Source organism: Mustelus asterias, unplaced genomic scaffold, assembly GCF_964213995.1.
Source record: "Mustelus asterias unplaced genomic scaffold, sMusAst1.hap1.1 HAP1_SCAFFOLD_3872, whole genome shotgun sequence".
Classification (NCBI taxonomy): domain Eukaryota; kingdom Metazoa; phylum Chordata; class Chondrichthyes; order Carcharhiniformes; family Triakidae; genus Mustelus; species Mustelus asterias.
Genome location: NW_027593817.1, coordinates 7,501 through 17,440, shown reverse-complemented (window position 1 = coordinate 17,440; position 9,940 = coordinate 7,501). Strand labels below are relative to the sequence as shown.

General features: G+C 53.2%; 1 protein-coding gene across 1 annotated transcript in view; it reads right to left on the bottom strand.

The window, feature by feature from the left end:
* Positions 1-2,710: 2,710 nt before the first annotated feature.
* LOC144490827 (protein-glutamine gamma-glutamyltransferase K-like) overlaps positions 2,711-9,940 on the bottom strand; it is a gene marked incomplete at its 5' end in the record, with an annotated part of 13,896 nt that continues 6,666 nt past the window's right edge. The window contains 2 exons of the mRNA XM_078208524.1: positions 2,711-3,954; positions 4,506-4,642. Coding sequence (XP_078064650.1) covers positions 3,810-3,954; positions 4,506-4,642 — 282 coding nt within the window. The remainder of the gene's footprint in view (positions 3,955-4,505; positions 4,643-9,940) is intronic.

Sequence of the window (9,940 nt, the reverse complement as noted above, 5' to 3'; positions counted from 1 at the left end):
CTGTACCTGTCCTGGGAGTGTTTGATGGGGGACAGTGTAGAGGGAGCTTGACTCTGTATCTAACCCCGTGCTGTACCTGTCCTGGGAGTGTTTGATGGGGACAGTGTAGAGGGAGCTTTACTCTGTATCTAACCCCGTGCTGTACCTGTCCTGGGTGTGTTTGATGGGGACAGTGTAGAGGGAGCTTTACTCTGTATCTAACCCCGTGCTGTACCTGTCCTGGGAGTGTTTGATGGGGACAGTGTAGAGGGAGCTTTACTCTGTATCTAACCCCGTGCTGTACCTGTCCTGGGAGTGTTTGATGGGGACAGTGTAGAGGGAGCTTTACTCTGTATCTAACCCCGTGCTGTACCTGTCCTGGGAGTGTTTGATGGGGACAGTGTAGAGGGAGCTTTACTCTGTATCTCACCCCGTGCTGTACCTGTCCTGGGAGTGTTTGATGGGGACAGTGTAGAGGGAGCTTTACTCTGTATCTAACCCCGTGCTGTACCTGTCCTGGGAGTGTTTGATTGGGACAGTGTAGAGGGAGCTTTACTCTGTATCTAACCCCGTGCTGTACCTGTCCTGGGAGTCTTTGATGGGGGGACAGTGTAGAGGGAGCTTTACTCTGTATCTAACCCCGTGCTGTACCTGTCCTGGGAGTGTTTGATGGGGACAGTGTAGAGGGAGCTTTACTCTGTATCTAACCCCGTGCTGTACCTGTCCTGGGAGTGTTTGATTGGGACAGTGTAGAGGGAGCTTTACTCTGTATCTAACCCCGTGCTGTACGTGTCCTGGGAGTGTTTGATGGGGACAGTGTAGAGGGAGCTTTACTCTGTATCTAACCCCGTGCTGTACCTGTCCTGGGAGTGTTTGATGGGGACAGTGTAGAGGGAGCTTTACTCTGTATCTAACCCCGTGCTGTACCTGTCCTGGGAGTGTTTGATGGGGGGACAGTGTAGAGGGAGCTTTACTCTGTATCTAACCCTGTGCTGTCCCTGTCCTGGGAGTGTTTGATGGGGACAGTGCAGAGGGAGCTTTACTCTGTATCTAACCCCGTGCTGTCCCTGTCCTGGGAGTGTTTGATGGGGACAGTGCAGAGGGAGCTTTACTCTGTATCTAACCCCGTGCTGTCCCTGTCCTGGGAGTGTTTGATGGGGACAGTGTCGAGGGAGCTTTACTCTGTATCTAACCCCGTGCTGTACCTGTCCTGGGAGTGTTTGATGGGGACAGTCTAGAGGGAGCTTTACTCTGTATCTAACCCCGTGCTGTACCTGTCCTGGGAGTGTTTGATGGGGACAGTGTAGAGGGAGCTTTACTCTGTATCTAACCCCGTGCTGTACCTGTCCTGGGAGTGTTTGATGGGGACAGTGTAGAGGGAGCTTTACTCTGTATCTAACCCCGTGCTGTACCTGTCCTGGGAGTGTTTGATGGGGACAGTGTAGAGGGAGCTTTACTCTGTATCTAACCCCGTGCTGTACCTGTCCTGGGAGTGTTTGATGGGGACAGTGTAGAGGGAGCTTTACTCTGTATCTAACCCCGTGCTGTACCTGTCCTGGGAGTGTTTGATGGGGGACAGTGTAGAGGGAGCTTTACTCTGTATCTAACCCCGTGCTGTACCTGTCCTGGGAGTGTTTGATGGGGGACAGTGCAGAGGGAGCTTTACTCTGTATCTAACCCCGTGCTGTACCTGTCCTGGGAGTGTTTGATGGGGACAGTGTAGAGGGAGCTTTACTCTGTATCTAACCCCGTGCTGTACCTGTCCTGGGAGTGTTTGATGGGGACAGTGTAGAGGGAGCTTTACTCTGTATCTAACCCCGTGCTGTACCTGTCCTGGGAGTGTTTGATGGGGACAGTGTAGAGGGAGCTTTACTCTGTATCTAACCCCGTGCTGTACCTGTGCTGGGAGTGTTTGATGGGGACAGTGTAGAGGGAGCTTTACTCTGTATCTAACCCCGTGCTGTACCTGTCCTGGGAGTGTTTGATGGGGGGACAGTGTAGAGGGAGCTTTACTCTGTATCTAACCCCGTGCTGTACCTGTCCTGGGAGTGTTTGATGGGGACAGTGTAGAGGGAGCTTTACTCTGTATCTAACCCCGTGCTGTACCTGTCCTGGGAGTGTTTGATGGGGACAGTGTAGAGGGAGCTTTACTCTGTATCTCACCCCGTGCTGTACCTGTCCTGGGAGTGTTTGATGGGGGGACAGTGTAGAGGGAGCTTTACTCTGTATCTAACCCCGTGCTGTACCTGTCCTGGGAGTGTTTGATGGGGACAGTGTAGAGGGAGCTTTACTGTGTATCTAACCCCGTGCTGTACCTGTCCTGGGAGTGTTTGATGGGGGACAGTGTAGAGGGAGCTTGACTCTGTATCTAACCCCGTGCTGTACCTGTCCTGGGAGTGTTTGATGGGGACAGTGTAGAGGGAGCTTTACTCTGTATCTAACCCCGTGCTGTACCTGTCCTGGGTGTGTTTGATGGGGACAGTGTAGAGGGAGCTTTACTCTGTATCTAACCCCGTGCTGTACCTGTCCTGGGAGTGTTTGATGGGGACAGTGTAGAGGGAGCTTTACTCTGTATCTAACCCCATGCTGTACCTGTCCTGGGAGTGTTTGATGGGGACAGTGTAGAGGGAGCTTTACTCTGTATCTAACCCCGTGCTGTACATGTCCTGGGAGTGTTTGATGGGGACGGTATGAAGGATGAACAGGCTGAAACGAACGCAGACACAGAAGTGATATGTGAGAGTTTGAGAATTATTTATTAACAGAACAATTCTTCACATGTCGCATTGTAATAAAGTTTCACATTCTGGACAGTTTTATAAGAATTAAAAATACATAAATTGATAATTAGAATAAATATTTTAAAATCCTATAAATATGGGACAGTTTGGAAGAGTGTTAGTTTGAAAGTTGAGGTTGCGGCGCAGATATTTTGGGATTGTTTTTGATTAGGGCCTTATTCTGCCACTAACAGGCCTGAGAGGGCTGGATAGGCCTCTCCTGCTGCTAACAGGACTCAGGGGGCTGGATAGGCCTCTCCTGTCACTAACAGGCCTCAGGGGGCCGAATAGGCCTCTCCTGTTGCTAACAGGCCTCAGGGGGCCGGACAGGCCTCCTCCTGTCACTAACAGGCCCGAGAGGGCTGGATGGGCCTCTCCTGTCATTAACAGCCCTGAGAGGGCTGGATAGGCTGCTCCTGTCACTGACAGGCCTGAGAGGGTTGGATAGGCCGCTCCTGCCGCGAACAGGCCTGAGAGGGTTGGATAGGCCGCTCCTGCCGCGAACAGGCCTGAGAGGGCTGGATAGGCTGCTCCTGTCACCAACAGGCTTCAGGGGGCCGGATAGGCCTCTCCTGTCACTGACAGGCCTGAGGGAGAGCCGAATAGGCCTCCTCCTGTCACTAACAGGCACGAGGGGGCCCGAATGGGCCTCACTGGATCCTTATCCTGCCCTGGCAGTGATTCTTTCGATAATGGGAGCGAAATTGTTTGTTTGGGGGGTGGGGGGGGAGGGAAATGTCCTTCTTCCTTCAGGCGGCCAACAGGCTTGGTTGGCTAGGCCTCAGGCCTCAGGGAAAATGGCCGCCAGCCCTGGCTGGCTGACGCCCGCAGTTAAAATATCGAAAGTAGCTTAAGAATAAATAAACAAATGACGTACTGTCCCCTCCCCCATCCCCCCCCCACCCTCCCCCTCCCCCTCCCACCTCAAACCCCTCCCTCGTCCCCGAAATACTGAACGGTTTCTGTCAAACTTGTCCTTCAGAGGGCTAATTCTTGGCCTCCTCCTGCCCCCCCCCCCCCCCACCTCGTCCCCATCTGGCCTGGTCCACCTCAGCCCTCCTTCACTAGCACCTCCGTCACTCCGTGGACTTGGGTCAACTCCTGCGAGTCCAGGCTGGCGATGAGCTTCCTCGGCCCAGGCTTAGAAGGCACCAGGCTCTCGGTGACGGTGATGGTGGCGTGTCGGGGGACGTCCCTGTAAAAACCGGCGGGGGAGGGAAGAGAGAAGGGCGTTAGCGAGAGCGGTAGAGAGAGAGAGACAGACCCCTCTTGCAGAGGATCCCAGATTGCAGCGGCAGCAACCACCCCCCCTCCCCCTCCCTCGACAACTCCTCTCAGACTTCAGGGTAAGAGACGCCAGGGAATTATTCGCCGCTGACGGGTCAAACCGCGTCTCTCCAGAGGACTGGACCAGCGAACGAGCTGTCGCGTGTTTCGTTCGGCTGAAAGAGGCGCAACGTGCGCACCCGTCCTTCCTGTCTGCCAAGGACAGCCCCCCACCCCCCAACACCCCATGCGCTCATCCCCGCAGCCTCCGGGGACCATGTCAATTTCAAGCAGCGCTCGGCAGTTGACTGTCAGTCACCATCCACTGGTGCACTCGCCTCTGCCAATCAGAGTCCTCCTACTTGTCAGCCAATCAGCGCTCTTTTTCTCACACGGGATGAATTATTTTCCCCCGTCACCTTGCGACTTCTCCTCAGGCGTGTTAGAGATAACCCCACACCCTCTGTATTGGACACTCACCCAATGTCAACCTTGCGGGGATGCTGCAGCCCAGGTCCCTCGATCCGCAGCACGACGCTCTTCAGGGATTTTGGCAGCGGGTTTGTCAAGACGATTTCCACCTTCATTGTCTTACCAACGCACGCATCTCCCAGGGGCTGGAGAGAGAGGCAGAGAGAGACAGAACATAAGAACAGAGGAACGCAAAGGAACAGTAGAACAAAGAACAAAGAAAATTACAACACAGGAGAAGACTAAGGAAATTTGGGTATGTCAGCTACGACTCTCACCAACTTTTACAGATGCCCCAGAGAAAGCATTCTTTCTGCTTGTATCACAGCTCGGTCTGGGGCTCCTGCTCTGCCCAAGGCCGCAAGAAACTACAAAAGGTCGTGAATGTAGCCCAATCCATCACACAAACCCAGCCTCCCATCCATTGACTCTGTCTACACTTCCCGCTGCCTCGGGGAAAAGCAGCCGGCATAATTAAGGACCCCCCCCAACGCACCCCGGACATTCTCTCTTCCACCTTCTTCCGTCGGGGAAAAAGATACAAAAGTCTGAGGTCACGTACCGACCGACTCAAGAACAGCTTCTTCCCTGCTGCTGCTGTCAGACTTTTGAATGGACCGACCTCGCATTAAGTTGATCTTTCTCTACACCCTAGCTGTGACTGTAACACTACATTCTGCACCCTCTCCTTTCCTTCTCTATGAACGGTATGCTTTGTCTGTATAGCGCGCAAGAAACAATACTTTTCACTGTATGCTAATACATGTGATAATAATAAATCAACTCAAATCTAATCAAACAGGCCCTTCGGCCCCTCCAAGCCTGCACCGACCATGCTGCCCCGTCTGAACTAAAACCCCCTCCCCTTCCGGGGACCGTATCCCTCCATTCCCATCCTATTCATGTATTTGTCCAGATGCCCCTTAAAACTCACTACCGTATCTGCTTCCACTCCCTCCCCCGGCAGCGAGTTCCAGGCACCCACCACCCTCTGTGTAAAAAATCTGCCTCGTACATCTCCTTTAAACCTTGCCCCTCGCACCTTAAACCTGTGCCCCCCTAGTAATTGACTCTTCCACCCTGGGGGAAAAGCTTCTGACTATCCACTCTGTCCATGTCCCTCATAATCTTGTAGACTTCTATCAGGTCTCCCCTCAACCTCCGTTGCTCCAGTGAGAACAAACCAAGTTTCTCCAACCTCTCCTCATAGCTAATGCCTTCCATACCAGGCAACATCCTGGTAAATCTTTTCTGTACCCTCTCCAAAGCCTCCACATCCTTCTGGTAGTGTGGCGACCAGAATTGAACACTATATTCCAAGTGCGGCCTAACTAAGGTTCTATAAAGCTGCAACATGACTTGCCAATTTTTAAACTCAATGCCCCGGCCGATGAAGGCAAGCATGCCGTCTGCCTTCTTGACTACCTTCTCCACCTGCATTGCCACTTTCAGTGACCTGTGTACCTGTACACCCAGATCTCTCTGCCTATCAATATTCTTCAGGGTTCTGCCATTGGTGGGTGTAAATTGGGAGAGGGGAGTGTGCAGAGGGACCTGGGTGTCCTTGTGTACCAGTCGCTGAGGGTAAGCATGCAGGTGCAGCAGGCAGTAAAGAAGGCAGATGGTATGTTGGCCTTCATTGCGAGAGGTTTTGAGTACAGGAGCGAGGGATGTGTTGTTGCGATTATACAGGGCCTTGGTGAGGCCACACCTGGAGTATTGTGTGCAGTTTGGGTCTCCTTTTCTGAGGAAGGATGTTCTTGCTCTCGAGGGAGTTGCAGCGAAGGTTTCCCAGGCTGATCCCGGGGATGGCGGGACTGATGTACGAGGAGAGATTGACCAGGTTAGGATTGTTTTCACTGGAGTTCAGACAAATGAAGGGGGAATCTCACAGAGACTTATCAAATTCTAACAGGACTGGACAGGGGAGATGCAGGGAGGATGTTCCCGATGGTGGGGGGAGTCCAGAACCAGGGGATTGGGGGCGGGGTTTGGGGATTGGGGGCGGGGTTTGGGGGTTGGGGGCGGGATTTGGGGATTGGGGGCGGGGTTTGGGGATTGGGGGCGGGGTTTGGGGATTGGGGGCGGGGTTTGGTAACGGGACGAGACAGGGTAGATGCAGGGAGGATGTTCCCGATGGTGGGGGGAGTCCAGAACCAGGGGATTGGGGGCGGGGTTTGGGGATTGGGGGCGGGGTTTGGGGATTGGGGGCGGGGTTTGGGGATTGGGGGCGGGGTTTGGGGATTGGGGGCGGGGTTTGGGGATTGGGGGCGGGGTTTGGGGATTGGGGGCGGGGTTTGGGGATTGGGGGCGGGGTTTGGGGATTGGGGGCGGGGTTTGGTAACGGGACGAGACAGGGTAGATGCAGGGAGGATGTTCCCGATGGTGGGGGGAGTCCAGAACCAGGGGATTGGAGGTGGGGTTTGGGGATTGGGGGTGGGGTTTGGGGATTGGGGGCGGGGTTTGGGGATTGGGGGTGGGGTTTGGGGATTGGGGGCGGGGTTTGGGGATTGGGGGTGGGGTTTGGGGATTGGGGGCGGGGTTTGGTAACGGGACGAGACAGGGTAGATGCAGGGAGGATGTTCCCGATGGTGGGGGGAGTCCAGAACCAGGGGATTGGGGGCGGGGTTTGGGGATTGGGGGCGGGGATTGGGGGCGGGGTTTGGGATTGGGGGCGGGGTTTGGTGACGGGACTGGACAGGGTAGATGCAGGGAGGATGTTCCCGATGGTGGGGGGAGTCCAGAACCAGGGGCTCACAGTCTGAGGATTGGGGGTAGACCATTTAGGACGGAGATGAGGAGACATTTCTTCACCCAGAGAGCGGTGAGTCTGTGGAATTCATTCCCACAGGAAGTAGTTGATGCCAAAACATTGAATGTATTCAAGAGGCGGCTGGATAGGGCACTGGGGGGCGAACGGGGTCAAAGGTTATGGGGGGAAAGCAGGATTAGGCGATTGAGTTGGATGATCAGCTATGATGGTGATGAATGGGGGAGCAGGCTCGAAGGTCCGAATGGCCTCCTCCTGCTCCTATCTTCTATATTTCTATAAGAACTAGGAGCGGGAGGCGGCCATCTGGCCCCTCGAGCCTGCCCCGCCATTCAATAAGATCATGGCTGATCTGACGTGGATCAGTTCCACTTACCCGCCTGATCCCCATAACCCTTAATTCCCTTACCGATCAGGAATCCATCCATCCGCGCTTTAAACATATTCAGCGAGGTAGCCTCCACCACCTCAGTGGGCAGAGAATTCCAGAGATTCACCACCCTCTGGGAGAAGAAGTTCCTCCTCAACTCTGTCTTAAACCGACCCCCCTTTATTTTGAGGCTGTGTCCTCTAGTTTTAACTTCCTTACTAAGTGGAAAGAATCTCTCCGCCTCCACCCTATCCAGCCCCCGCATTATCTTATAAGTCTCCATAAGATCCCCCCTCATCCTTCTAAACTCCAACGAGTACAAACCCAATCTCCTCAGCCTCTCCTCATAATCCAAACCCCTCATCTCCGGCATCAACCTGGTGAACCTTCTCTGCACTCCCTCCAATGCCAATATATCCTTCCTCATATAAGGGGACCAACACTGCACACAGTATTCCAGCTGCGGCCTCACCAATGCCCTGTACAGGTGCATCAAGACATCCCTGCTTTTATATTCCATCCCCCTCGCGATATAGGCCAACATCCCATTTGCCTTCTTGATCACCTGTTGTACCTGCAGACTGGGCTGATCTTTTCATGGACTCAGCTCCACTTACCCGCCCGCTCACCATAACCCTTAATTCCTTTACTGTTCAAAAATCTATCCATCCTTGCCTTAAAAACATTCAATGAGGGAGCCTCAACTGGGCAGGGAATCCCACAGATTCACAACCCTTTGTGTGAAGAAGTTCCTCCTCAACTCAGTCCTAAATCTGCTCCCCCTTATTTTGAGGCCATGTCCCCTAGTTCTAGTTTCACCTGCCAGTGGAAACAACTTCCCTGCTTCTATCTTATCTATTCCCTTCAGAATCTTATATGTTTCTATAAGATCTCTCCTCATTCTTCTGAATTCCAATGAGTATAGTCCCAGTCTACTCAGTCTCTCCTCATAAGCCAACGCTCTCAACTCCGGAATCAACCGAGTGAATCTCCTCTGCACCCCCTCCAGTGCCAGTATATCCTTTCTCAAGTAAGGAGACCAAAACTGTACACAGTAACTCCAGGTGTGGCCTCACCAGCACCTTATACAGCTGCAACATAACCTCGCTGTTTTTAAACTCCATCCCTCTCGCAATGAAGGACAAAATTCCATTTGCTGCCTTCATTCCCTGCTGCGCCTGCAAACCAACTCCTTGAGATTCCTGCACAAGGACACCCAGGTCCCTCTGCACAGCAGCATGCTGCAATTTTTTACCATTTAAATAATAGTCCATTTTGCTGTTATTCCGACCAAAATGGATTACCTCACATTTACCAACATTGTACTCCATCTGCCAGACCCTCGCCCACTCACTTAGACTATCTATACCCTTCTGCAGACGCAGAGAGAGTGAAACACAGAGACAGAGGGAGAGTGAGAGACAGAGGGAGAGTGAGAGACAGAGGGAGAGTGAGAGACAGAGGGAGAGTGAGAGACAGAGGGAGAGTGAGAGACAGAGGGAGAGTGAGAGACAGAGGGAGAGTGAGAGACAGAGGGAGAGTGAGAGACAGAGGGAGAGAGAGAGACAGAGGGAGAGAGAGAGACAGGGAGAGAGAGACAGAGAGAGACAGAGAGAGGGTGAGACAGAGAGAGAGTGTGAGACACCAGGGAGAGAGAGATAGAGACAGTGTGAGAGAGATGGGCTGAGAAAGATAGAGCGTGAGAGAGACGGGAAGAGAGAGATTGAGGGAGTGTGAGAGTGATGGGTAGAGAGAGATGGGGAGAGAGAGATAGAGAGAGTGTGAGAGTGATGGGGAAAGAGGGATTGAGGGAGTGTGAGAGTGATGGGTAGAGAGAGATGGGGAGAGAGAGATAGAGAGAGTGTGAGAGTGATGGGGAAAGAGGGATAGAGGGAGTGTGAGAGTGATGGGAAGAGAGAGATTGAGTGAGTGTGTGAGTGATGGGTAGAGAGAGATAGAGGGAGTGTGAGAGAGATGGGGAGAGTGAGATAGAGGGAGTGTGAGAGTGATGGGAAGAGAGAGATAGAGGGAGTGTTAGAGTGATGGGGAGAGAGAGGTGGAGAGAGAGAGAGATGGGGAGAGAGAGATAGAGGGAGTGTGAGAGAGATGGAGAGAGTGTGAGAGAGATGGGGCGAGAGAGATAGAGAGAGTGTGACAGAGACGGGGAGAGAGAGAGTGTGAGAGAGACAGGAAGAGAGAGATAGAGGGAGTGTGAGAGTGATGGGGAGAGAGAGATAGAGGGAGTGTGAGAGAGATGGGTAGAGAGAGATAGAGGGAGTGCGAGAGTGATGGGTAGAGAGAGAT